The sequence below is a fragment of the Mustela putorius genome, unplaced genomic scaffold (genome assembly GCF_011764305.1).
Source record: "Mustela putorius furo isolate JIRA1106 unplaced genomic scaffold, ASM1176430v1.1 tig00003858_pilon_pilon_pilon, whole genome shotgun sequence".
Classification (NCBI taxonomy): Eukaryota; Metazoa; Chordata; class Mammalia; order Carnivora; family Mustelidae; genus Mustela; species Mustela putorius.
Window position 1 is genome coordinate 26,768,050 of NW_025422010.1, and position 13,008 is coordinate 26,781,057.

The window sequence follows — 13,008 nt, forward strand, 5'->3', positions numbered from 1 at the left end:
GATATGAACTTGGCCCTAGGCATGGGTCTCTTGACTTTGAATCATCTGGGCTACTGACGTAAGGTAAATTGAAGTCCTCCAGATAGAGACAGGGTCAGTTTTCTAACTTGGTGTGAGGCCGTGGTTGTTGCTTTCCATGATACGGTCCCCAAACATGGTAGCATGCAGGATAAGAGCTGTGGAAAATTCTTATACTGGGAAGTTCCCAGCTGTTTTTCCCAACAAGGTTGGGCCCTGAGATTCAACCATGAAACTAAAATTACAATTAATAAAAAAATAAAGTGAGGTCTAATTAACGTGTCCTAGCTAATGTTTGCCTTTACCTGCACGGTTGTCCATATGGACAGTGAAAGAAGGGAAGACAAAGGAAAAGCCCTTTTTAGTGCTTATTCAGCAATCCCTGAGAAAAGACATGCCAGATAAGGTGGACACAAGCATTTTGAGCGCCAGAAAAGCATACTTATGGTGAAGTAAAGAAATGTTTCTAGTCTCAACAGTAGTTTGGATAAAATGTTTTCAAAGAACCAGTCAAGTTCCTTTGCTCTAATTCCTTGCTTACTCAGCAAGCATCTGACTATTAATTAAATTGGTATTATGGTTTAAAATGAATCTTTTATGATTTGCTTACCTTTAATCAAACCCACAGGGCTTATTCACTTTGAGAGGAACTAACAGAATTGAATTCTCTACCCACGCAAAGATCCAGGGTCCAGCCCCACCCCCACTGCTTCCACGGAGGCCCATTCCAAGCACTTGGCCAGCCAACTCTCCACTCTGGCTAATCAGCTTACTTGCAATAATATTAATAAGCATTTCAGGGTCAACAGACCCCCCTGGCTAGCATTTCATAGGCACCCTCAGAAACTAAATGAAGAAAAAAAGAGTTAATCTATTGTACTTTAAAAATATTGGTAAGTTTGTTCGTTACAAGGGAGAGAGCAGAAGGACCTTAAATTAAGGGCAGGCCCTTCCATTACCCACCACGTCTTCCGTAGTAGGAAGAGGAATGTTGTCATCAAATTAGTCTATTTTACCTCAACTAAACATTTAACTATAGTCCCATGGTCAGAATGGGAGGAAAAACAAAATATGGCTAAGAAAAGAGACAATTGTAGCATAAATGTCTCAATAACGCACCTTTTGTTTTGGGCAATGGATCCTTATTGCCGCTAATATTTGCCCTAGAGCACAGTTTCTACAGCAACCACTTAGGACTCCAGGAATGTGGTGACCTTTGACCTTAACTCATCCCTCTTGGTGATCCCATGTAACCATCTTTCTCAAAGAGCTTTCACAAACTCAAAGGAACAGGGGAAAGGCAGGCCCTCTTATCTTAGGGTGCCTGTGTTTACCCAAGTGACCCTCAGTCATCCTCACAGATTGCCTCTCAGGCAGGAAACACTGGATTTTTCTTGGATTAGTCATTGCCACTTGGTCCAACAAGCGTTCCTTTGACCGAGAATGCATTTCCCCTCCTTTTCTCTTTTTCCTTCCTCCTTGCTCTCCCCTCACCTAAAAGGCACTGAAAGCTCCTTCTCCTGAGCTCTCTTACATTTACCTTAGACCATCTCCCTTTGATCTTTAGATCTCTGCCAACGTTTTTCTCTTTATGTTAAAAATAACCTCTCTCTCTGCAAATTTATGGTTGATTCAACAATCAAATGCAGCTGCTCCTTGTACTCTGCATGACTCTGCTTTCCCTCCACCTCCTTGTCGTGTTCAAATTCAAATTTTATTAATGATTTCCAGATCAATGGCAGTTCAGAAGGCAAGCAAGTCCAAGCAGCCAAGGACAAGGCTTAGAGGGCACACTAACGCAGGGAATGACGGAATCAACTATTAAATGGTGTCAATAAGATGGCTTGGGGAATAGAACTAACAGGAAGACATAAATATAGGTTCCCATATTTAGGTTAAAATTTATAAATGATAACCACAATGAGTTAGCACCTCATACCTGCCAGAATGATAATCATCAAAAAGAAAAGACACAACATGAGCCAGAATGTGGAGAAAAGAGAACCCTTGTATACTGTTACTGGAAATGTAAATTGGTTCGGCTACTAGAGGAAATAGTATGAGGGTTTCTCAAAAAATTAAAAATAGAATTACCATATGATCCAGCAATTCCATTTTTGGATACATATCTGAAGGAAATGAAAATCGAATATCAAAGAGACATCTGCATTCCCATGTTCACTGCAGCATTATTCACAATAGCCAACATAAAGACACAACATAAGTGCCAGAAGACAAATGAATGGATAAATAAGATTGGTATGTAAATACACTGGATTTTTATTCAGCCACGAGAAAGAAGGAAATCCTGACATTTGTGACAGCATGAATGGACCTAGAGGGCATGATGCTAAGCGAAATAAGCCAGACAGAGAAAGACAAACACTACATTGTATTACTTATAAGTGGAATCTAAATTAAAAAAGAAAAGAAAAAAAAAGTCAAATTCAGAAACAGAATGTAGAAAAGTGGTTGCCAGGGCTGGAAGGTGAGGGAAATAAGAGGCTGATAAAAGTACAAATTTCAGCTATAAGATGAATAAAGTCTAAGGACTAATGTAAACCATGGGAACTTTAGTTGATAATAGTACCCTGTATAACTGAAATTTGCTGAGACAGTAGAACTTACACGTTCTCACACATAAATAAGATAAAGGGCGCCTAGGTGGCTCGGTGAGTTAGGTATCTGACTTCAACTCAGGTCATGATCTCTGGGCTCTAGGGTCAAGCCCCTTGTCGAGCCCCATGTTCTGCTCCATGCTCAGCATGGAGTCTGGTTCTCTCTCTCCCTCTGCCCCTCCCCCCACTTGTGTTCTCTCACTCTCTCTCTTTTTCTCAAATAAATAAATAAAATCTTTTTTTTAAAGGTAAAAACATGTGGGGTGATGGATGTATTAATTAACTAGATGGTGGGAAATCCTTCCACAATATATGCATTAATCAAATCACTACAATGTACACTTTAAATATCTTATAATTTGTCAAGTATATCTCCATAAAGCTGAAAAACAAATAAGATAAAATTTATACATAATAAAAGCATAGGACAGTGGATAATATATGGTGATTTGAGATCATTGTGCCTATCAGGTTACAATGGGTAGTGTTATGATGAGGGGTTCATAGCTGCTCTGGGACAAATGCTCTTAGGGTGCCCCCTTGGCAGTGAAGTGCCTTTGCCAAGGGAAATAATGGTCTCAGTCCTGTTTGTTGGCCTGATCCCATCTGGCTCCCGTGTCCCCATCGGAGAACCACATTTGAAGAGAAACAGTGGCCAATGGGAGTATGTCAGAGGAAGAAGTTCTCGGTGATAAGGATTCCAGAAACTGTCTGAAAAGGAATCAAGCAAAGAAGTGAGAATGTCTGTTTGGCAAAGCAAAAGACAAAGACAAAAACAAAACTCCGAGCTGTCATTCACTATCTAAATGGCTGTTGGAAGACCAGCAATGGTTAACCCAAGTTGCCAAGAGGCCAGGTAAGAAATAGATGAGACAAACAAGGGCATGTGTAAGGAAAGAACCAAGCTTGAGCCTGACAGTGCTGCTTAGAAATGTCAGCTAGCCTGAGAGCTGGAGGGAGGCCTAATGCACTGTGATGTCTGAGAGGGAGAGCCCACTGTAATGTGTGAATGTGGGCTGAGAGCTGCCATCTTTTCTGATTTTTCCAGAGAAGCCAGAAACAGATATTTTTATGCAATGTGTCTCAACTTTTAATTTTAGCAACTATTTCAGAATATTTGAAGAAACATCCCATAACCCATACATACCATGTCTACAAACTAGTGGCAGCCCGGGATGGCCAGTTCACAGTGTCGACAGGGGACAGTTTTCGGTTTCAACAGAATGTAATGCTGAGATGGAAGATGGACTTGGGATATAAGAGAATTTTCAAGTATTTTCATAGTGGAAAACGGGCCTTCCATCTGAGTTCTGAGCCACGGGAACAAGTCAAGAGAAAACTGGATGACAATATATAAAAAACGTTAGAGAAAGGGTCTTCTCCTTAGCAGAGATGTTGAGCCAAATTGTTATAACTATCCTTGACACCAGAGCACTGGTTTACAGTTTACAAAAAGCTTTTATATGCTCTCATATTAAAAGCTACTAGAAAGGCCCTTTAAAGTATATTATAAAGATATTTCCATTTTACTAACGCACAAGCTTGAGTATCTGAGGTTATTCAATAACTGAAAGAAGGTCGTCCTGGAAATGGGGCAGTGGAAGTAGGAACTGGATGATTCAGGTTATCTATCAGCCAACTCAAAACTCTTTCCTGTACCACTTGAGAGCCAGGCTCTAAGGCTCTAAGATTCCATTTGGAGCTATGCTTAGAAATAGATTTGCTCTGGTTACTCTCCTGTGATGACCCCACCCCCCCCAAGTGTCCTGCTCATTTCCATATTCCTGAAATGCTTCCCTGTCCTTCCACTCTTCCCTGAAAGCTGTTCTCCTTCATGATCACTTGCCAACTTCTTTTCAGCCTGATTCTGTCAGCTGTGAGAATGCTCTCCCAACCCTCGCTGCTCTAGACGCAACCTATCCTTGACATGTATTTGTCCAAAATTGTTGTCTATATTCTGCATGTCCCTGTAAGGACAAACCTGTCTTAAAGAATCCATGAACAAAGCCACATACACAAATGTGTACATTCATGTACCCGAGTGGAAACTTGATCAATGAATCATCAAATAGTGATAATTTCTGGGCGTGTAAGTTGGGAGGAGGAAGACAATATGCTGTCAACCATAACTTCCAGGTCTTACAGTCCTTTCTACTTCCTTCAAGAAATTTGGATTGTGATTCTTTTTTTAAAATAAACTCTAAGCCCAACATGGGCCCCAAACTCACAACCCCAAGATCAAGAGACGCATGTTCTACCAAGTCAGTCAGGTGTCCCAGATTATGATTCTTGAGATTTAAAAACCAGCTGGGTAGCCATGTTTCTGCACATTCATGCAGGAAAAACAGTAAGAATATCTGGTTTTCCGGACACCTGGGTGACACAGTAGGTAAAGCAACTGACTCTTGGTTTCAGCTCAGGTTATGATCTCAGTGTCATGGGACTGAGTCTGGTGTCGGGCTCCCTGCTCAGTGCGGAGCCTACTTGAGATTCTCTCCCCCTCTCCTTTGCCCCTTCCACTCATGCTATCGCTCTCTCTAAAATAAATAATAATAATTTTTAAAAGATCTGTTTTTTTGTATTTCAGGTTCTTTATTTTTTTTTAAAAGATTTTATTTATTTATTTGACAGAGAGAGATCACAAGTAGGCAGAGAGGCAGGCAGAGAGAGAGAGAGGCAGAAGCAGGCTCCCTGCTAAGCAGAGAGCCCGATGCGGGACTCGATCCCAGGACCCTGAGATCATGACCTGAGCCGAAGGCAGCGGCTTAACCACTGAGCCACCCAGGCTCAGGTTCTTTAATATCAGTTTGAAACATACCATTTCTTGGGTTGAGATGAACCTTGTCTGGGAAGAACACAAAAACTGGTGGAGAAATTCCGAGTAAGCAAAGCTTCCAGATGACTTAGTTTGGCTGAAACATAGGCTTTTTAAAATATAAGCACCGTCAAGAGTTTTTCTTTTTGATTATTGGACATGTCTACCAAGTGCACTGATGTTTTTCTAATGCACTGTATTTAACCCTGTGAGGCCAAACATCATTCCATGTGAAATAAATTATTACAACTTGCATCTCACATCTAAAACAAGAGACAAGACGTCTAGAAAACAAAAAAAGAAAAATGCATAAAAATCTGTAAGGGAGAAAAAAAAAAGAAAATTCCCAAGAATGCAGCTACCTCCAGCCAAGTGGAGAGAAGAACACGACTGTTTGGTTTTGTGTGTTTTGTTTTGGTGATCTAGCTGGCCATTGACCCATCAGGCATAAGAATATTTCATAGAGCTAATGTTCCTACGCTCTAATCTCTCTAGGCAAGGTTCATATTTGTGTGAGTTACTTATTCTCCCTTTGTTGATTAAGTCAATAATCGGAATCAGCAGGTTTGGAGTCAGTTGGCAGGGATCAGCGGCATGGCTTGGGAGAAGGGCGCATAAAAGGCCAGGCTGGGGGCGGCCACCTCACAGGCCGGCGCACTGTTGACAGGATGGCTTCTGGTCGTCTGCTCCTTCTTTGCCTCGCCGGACTGGTACTTGTGTCAGAGGCTGGCCTTGCGGTGAGTGCTGGATTCTGTGAAGTCCTTTTATACAGACCCTGAGGTCCGCTAGATGAAGTAGAAATGAATTCTTTCAGCTCTGCCAGCCGCCTTTTGTTACTAGGACAAGGGTAGCCCGCATCGACTTTTAAATATCATTGAGTCGAACTTCAAAATGAGCCAAGTTCTGCAGAGCTCACTGAACGGGGGCTGGAACCCTTGTGTCCCGCTGTTGCTGTGGTGCCCTGGGGTTACGGGGCCTGGCTCCTCCGCTCTGTTTCCTCAGATGGTAGAAATAAAGACGTGATCTTCGCGAAGCTACCAATATCACATTTTCAGAAATGCATCTTTTTATAAAGTTTATTTCCCTTCAGCTAATCAAAATGTCTTTATTGATTAATTTTTGAAAGGCTTGGCAGAAAACCTTCTAGTCAAATACCGAATTCTTAAGTCCTCTGGAAGAATTAACTAATACTATTAAATGGGTCATGAAATAGTCCGACAGGATTGTACAACTAATAAGAGGGAATGACAACAACAACAGAGGACTGAAGGGTTCTCAGGGAGAAACTCACTCTTTGGGCCTATGGCGTCTTTTCAGTAATTCCACTCAAATAGCGAGGCTTCACAAAGCAATTATTCTCAGGGGGCCTCTTTTCTCCCTTAAAATTCATTAGGCACGTCCCCAGCCGATCATAGGGGACAGAAGCATAAACCAGCTTTGCTTTGGGAACAATCACGTCTGTGTGACATGGAGAAGGGGAGCTCATTACCTAGCAACACTTATATTGCTGGAAATGGAACTGGCATGTACATCTTGCCTTGTTTTAGATTTCGAACCCTATAAAGGATAGATCCTTCCAGGGGTGCCTGAGTGGCTCAGTTGGTTAAGGGTCTGCCTTTGACTCCGGTCATGATCCCAAGGTCCTGAGATCAAGCCTCACATCAGGGTCCCTACTCAGCGGGGAGCCTCCTGCTCCCTCTGCCCTTCCCCCTGCTTGTGCTCGCTCTCTCTCGCTCTCTCTCTCTCTCTTAAATAAATAAATAAAATAAAAAACAAGAAAAAGAATAGACCTTTTCATTCTGATCGGTTTTGCTGACCTCTCCCTGGCCTTCTCTATCCCCAGGGCTCTGGTGAATCCAAGTGCCCTCTGATGGTCAAAGTCCTAGACGCCGTCCGAGGCAGCCCTGCTGTCAACGTGGACGTGAAAGTGTTCAAAAAGGCTGCTGATGAGAGCTGGGAGCTCTTCGCCTCTGGGTAAGCTGCCCAACCAGCCCGGACCTGGGAATCTCGTTCTAGCTGCTCATTCTCCCGCTTTTTCTTAGAGAGAGTGCCTCACACCATTTGCCATTCGCCAAAGAATGCAGGCAGGGATCAAGTAGGTCATGGGGAGGATGCCCTGCTCTTGTTTTGCTTCCCCTGGAATGCCCTGAAGGGACAGACCAAAAGGAAAAGGAGGAGCCAGCACCCCCTCTTTCTCTAGTAGTGGTCCACGGCCTTCTTGAGTCACAGACCACTTTAAGAAGGTAATCTTCTATGATCTCCAAACCCAGAAAAATCACACACACACACACACCACACACATGTATACACCATTTCAAGGGTGTCACAGATTTCCCAGTGCCTTTGCCAAACACTCAAGCTGCGTGTCCTTGGCTTGGAATTATAGGCAAAAAGTGCAATTTGAGCTACTTTATTAATGAAAGGAAAGGAACTGAGGGACAGCCCTGACAAGGTGCGTGTCTGTAGTTTAACTGGACCCTCCAGACTTCAGCGCTTGTGTCTAACCAGAACACGTGGAGCACCGAGTCTGTGCCAGGCTGGAGGCCGTGCACTCAGTAAGGAATGGACACAGACAAGAAAGGCACATAAGCAAATTCCAGCCCCAGACCAATCACCCAACACCAGGTGCAACAGTGACTTCTTACCTTCTGTGGCCACTGCCCAATTTTCATGGTGGTTTCCCACCTCCTTTAGCAAGAATTTCAAAGAAAATGCACATTAGTAAACCTAAACCAACTCACTGTGTGAATGAGTAGCCAAGAAACCCTCAGCACCAGATGATACTGCTAAGTGCTTATGTCTCTAGAAAGGAAAACTTCTGTGGGTTTTAATTGAATCCCAAGAACCGCATTATGATTCCTCACCCATCCCTGGGAAGACCTTTTCTGTTGGTGTGGTTTCAACTGAGTGTTTATTTGTGAATTCATTTATGTTTATCTAAAATGCCAAGCACAATGTGGAAAGTACTTAAGAGAATATTCTAAGCAAGAGATCGAATAAACACCAAACATTCGGATATTCATGTGGATGTTTTTTCCTTCTGACAAGACTGAAAAAGAAAGAAAGAAAGAAAGCAAGAGAGAAAGAAAGAAAGAAAATCTTTTCTTCCCAGAAAAGAAGAAAGGTGGAAAAGCAGTGATCAGAGTTAGTAAAGACAACTTCCATTTTTATCTGTCAGTTTTTGAGGTCTAATGGAGGGCAATTTCTAACATCAGTAATGGAGCTAGTAAGTATGTAGTAATAGAAGTGGCTTAGTTATTTTTTTAAAAGGAGTTGCCTTGTATTTAAGAGATTAAACACGCAAATAATTTCAGATACAGGTGCCTTATCATGCTTCGGGGTTCCCCCGTGTGTTGAAGTGATACCAACTCTGAAAGCCAACCTCACGCTGGGAGGGAAAGGAGTAAGACCTTGGTGTCATGGGGCCTGCAAAGTCCTAGAGGCTCATGGTCACTTCCAGGGGTAGTTATGAACTTTCACCCAAACACCAACCCTGAATTGCAATGCCTGTTTTTGAGGTGAAACATTATACCTATATCTTCTCTTCTCCTTAGAAAAATCTAGAATAAAGTTTTGAAATCTTTCTGACAAATTTCTTCTCAGTAAATTTCAGTAACTAGGATTTTGCCTTTCCTTCTCTCTGCCTTTGCTGAATATGTATATTTATATATATGTATTTCCCCCCACATACACACACTGCACATATGTGATTTGTGTGTGGGTTTGTGTACGCCCGCGTGCGCGTGTGGTGTCACCTTGCCCTGGCATTCGTTCCCCTAATGCCTAACTTAACCTATAATTTTTGCCTTCTAGGAAAACCAAGGAACTTGGAGAGCTTCACGGGCTCACAACTGCTGAGAAATTTGTAGAAGGGGTGTACAAGGTGGAATTAGACACCAAGTCGTACTGGAAGTCACTCGGCATTTCCCCATTCCATGAATATGCAGAGGTGAGAGCGTAGAGGCACTCGGGTTGCTTTTTAGTATTTTATTTGTGTTCTTGTTGTTGTCGTTAATCCCAGGCAATGCCCAGTCTGCATGTCACAGGCCATGGAAATGTTGTAAGGAGAGCATGGAACTAGCTTAGATCCCCTTTTCGGTTTCTACAGCCAGAAATGTATAAAACTCTGAAGAGAAAAGTTTATTTCTAAGTTTGGTGGAAACTTACTTAGTAACATGACCTGAATTTACACGACGCTCCTTAGTATCTTTCTTAATTCCACTGACTAGGAATATTCGCTTGCCGAAGAACTGCTAATGTGTTGGAATACTAGAAGCTCTCCAGACCCTACCCAGGGTGTTATGTAATGAAACATAGATGTGCCACTTTACTTCTCTAAAATCTGAAAGAAAAAAAAAAAAAAAAAAAGCAAAAACCCACTTCATTCCAAAACACCTCTGGCTCCCAGAGGTCTGGAGAAGCGATTTGAGGTAATGCCCATACAGATGACAAATTCAAGATAGTGATGGCAGCACAATAAATAACAGGGGTTGAGCATACCTCACGTGCCAGACTGCTGTCTTTTCTATATTTAACCTACTCAGTCCTCCTCCACAACCCATCATGGTTGTTATTATTAGCCTCATTTTACAGAGGAAGAATTTGAGTCAACGGACAGTGAAATAACTTGTCCAAAATCCCAGGCTAGTAAAGGAGGAAGTAGAAATAATGACCACCAGGGCCCAGGCTGGGCTTAGCCTCAGGTGTGCCTCAGCTTTCTTACTATAAGAAAGCAGGCTAAAAACAACAATAAAGCCACATTTGTAACCCTTGGTTCACACTCTATGTTTTGTTTATGAGGTAGTGGGAACTTCTGAGTTATTCATGGGCCCAGTCTTGGCACCTCCTCCTTGCCTGTAACTCCTTAAGTCATTTAAACCAGATGGCTGTCACGGAAAGAGAATCCAGACATGCTGGTTGGGGTCAAAGATCAAATAACTGCAAGAAAAATAGCTCAGCATGAAAGAGAACCATCATGTCTGGCTTGGTCATGGATGAGATTTTCAATTGACACCAAACGGTTCTTTTGGTAGATGGTGTTACCAGAAAAATCATAGGAGCCTGTTTGACTTCTGGGGCTCACAAGTCATCCAGGGAGCTGGGGCTCCCCATCTACTAAGAGGCTTGCCTTTGACTGCTCCTCCTCAGTCTTGGCAGCAAGACAAGGAGCCTAGTTTACATCATGCAGGGCTTAGAGGAGCCTACCACAAAACGTTTGCTCGCAGAGTCTCAGCCTCTACCCTGGAACACAGGATCAGGCTTCTTGGAACCCTTGTCTGTAGTGGGCTCCTCCTAATGAGAGGAGTCATGGCCATAGTGCCCACCATGGGTTGCTCCTAGTCATTAGGTGTTAGCTTCCTTGTCTGTTACTTACTCTCAGTATTAAATCAACTTACCTTTGGAAAATGAAAGCCTTCTATGTGTCTACACTTTCTGCTAAATGTTAGAAATTCATAAGTGAAAACTAACTCCTGCTCTGAGGGTAGAAGGAGAGGGACTGATGTCAGACATATTAGGATATCAGCCCCATGGATCTGGAGGGTGAGAAAGGGCAGGCAGAAAAGTATGAGTCCTGGGGCCTCTCCTCAGTGGCTGGTGCTGATGGGTCCAGCCATGAGTTCCTCCCCTACCAGCTTCTCCTGATCAAGACCTCCCAAACAAATGCTGTTTTTCTGCATCAGCCCCTCCTCCCTTGCCAGGGACCCAGGTCACCTTGTTACTCTTGCCAAGAAAGTAGAAAATTTCCTGTGGAACTAATAGTCCTCTTCACTTCATGGGATTTTGAGCACAGCTTATGCCATTTACAGTTTTGAGGAAGAATCAAGTTGAGCTGGAGAACAATGTCAGTGTTAGAGGGAAGAAGCTTTCTCTAGATGATTCTAGACACTTGGCCTTTAAGGAATGTTTTTTCTCCTTCAGAGATTCTTAGGTGATTCTCACTGCCTCTTGCCCTCATGCTATTTTTATTTTCAGTATGGTTCAATCAGATTTTTTTCCTCCTGTCTCCAAACAACCAAGGCTTCCTTTTTCCATATTAGGAAAAAAGCCATGTTTATCCATGATGGGTCCAAAACTCAACCCAAGACCTATATACAAAACAAATAATAAAGACCTCCTCACTATCCCCCATCTCTCTCCCAACCAAATTCCTCTCTATTTGTCTCACTCTGGCATCTAGACTATGCCAGTCCCTGAGTCTCAGAAGCCCTACTAACCCTGACCAAAGTACATGACAGACCAGAACACCACTTTGGTCAACAATTTGTCCAATTGGACAGCTTATGAAGCTCAAATGAGCTCCAACCCCCATGTGTCTATTTCAAAATTCTCACGTGAGCCTCCACACTCTGCTTTTGTAACTAGAACCATATATCACTTTTACTCTATATTGCAGTTATACACATAAACACATACTTGTTCTTTGTGTTAAAAAATGCAAAGGAATAGAGGGAGAAACATCTCTGGGTTTGGAGACAGAAGCCTTAACTTCTAACCTGGCTCTGTCCTGTATAAATTTGGGCCAAACACTAACTCAGAGGTCTGGTTTACTTATCTCTTGTTATCTCTTGTTTACTTATCTCTTATCTCTCTATTTACTTATCTCTAAAATGGGAAGAATATTCCCTGCCAGCTCTACTGTTCTGGGTCCCTGGTGGGTGGTGAGAATGGCAGTCACCTCTCTTCGCTTGTCTGCTCACCAAATGACAATTACTACCTCTTCTCTTTTTTCTAAAACCAAGAAAATGGACAAGAGCATTTAGGCTTTCTGTGAGTTCCCTCAGTCAGGCTAGGGCCACCCTGATTTTTACTGTGAATTTGCAAAAACAAGCAAACAAAAATGAGAGAGAGAAAGAGAGAGAGACATAGACCCAATGACACAGGCCTGGGAAAGAAATCTTGTTCCAAAAGCTGCGCCAGTCTCCCATGGAGTCTTACCTGCATATTTGGATCTTTGCCTTTTGTTCAATCTGTTCCAGAAAAAGAAATCATCAAATAAAATGAATTAGCTTGGCACTGGACTTCCAGTAGTCTCCGTCTTGGTGACTCACATTCTAGGCTCTGATAGAAACGGCCCCTGTCTGTGCTCTCTCTTAGGTGGTGTTCACAGCAAACGACTCTGGCCTCCGCCACTACACCATTGCAGCCCTGCTCAGCCCCTACTCCTACTCCACCACAGCCCTTGTCAGCAACCCAGAAGAATGAGGGACCCCTCCTTGGGCGGATTTGAAGGAGAAAGGACAGGGTTTTGTGTGACCAGTAGTATTCCATTTTTGTTAAAGCAGTGTTTTCACTTTATAAGCTATGCTAGAAACTTGGACAGAGACAATAAAACATTCCAATTAAAGCACTTCTCATTTCATTTGAACTCACTTTTTTCTCCCATTGCCCTATCAAAAAAAAAAAATTGAATTTTAGAGAGAAGCAAAGGCACTAAAAAAAAAATCTCTGGCTGAATTCTGGATGGAAGTTCCAATTCCCAATGTCTTTCAAGCTAAACAGGTACTCGACATGGTCTGTAGTCATTAAACACACACATTCTAAAAAAGAGAGCTTTCA

General features: G+C 42.6%; 1 protein-coding gene across 1 annotated transcript; it reads left to right on the forward strand.

The window, feature by feature from the left end:
* Positions 1 to 6,073: 6,073 nt before the first annotated feature.
* Positions 6,074 to 12,799, forward strand: TTR (transthyretin). The gene is made up of 4 exons (XM_004742879.2): positions 6,074 to 6,188; positions 7,295 to 7,425; positions 9,265 to 9,400; positions 12,547 to 12,799. Exons 1-4 carry the CDS (start codon positions 6,120 to 6,122, stop codon positions 12,652 to 12,654), a joined length of 444 nt encoding a protein of 147 aa, XP_004742936.1. The 5' UTR covers positions 6,074 to 6,119; the 3' UTR covers positions 12,655 to 12,799.
* The last annotated feature ends 209 nt before the right edge of the window (positions 12,800 to 13,008 follow it).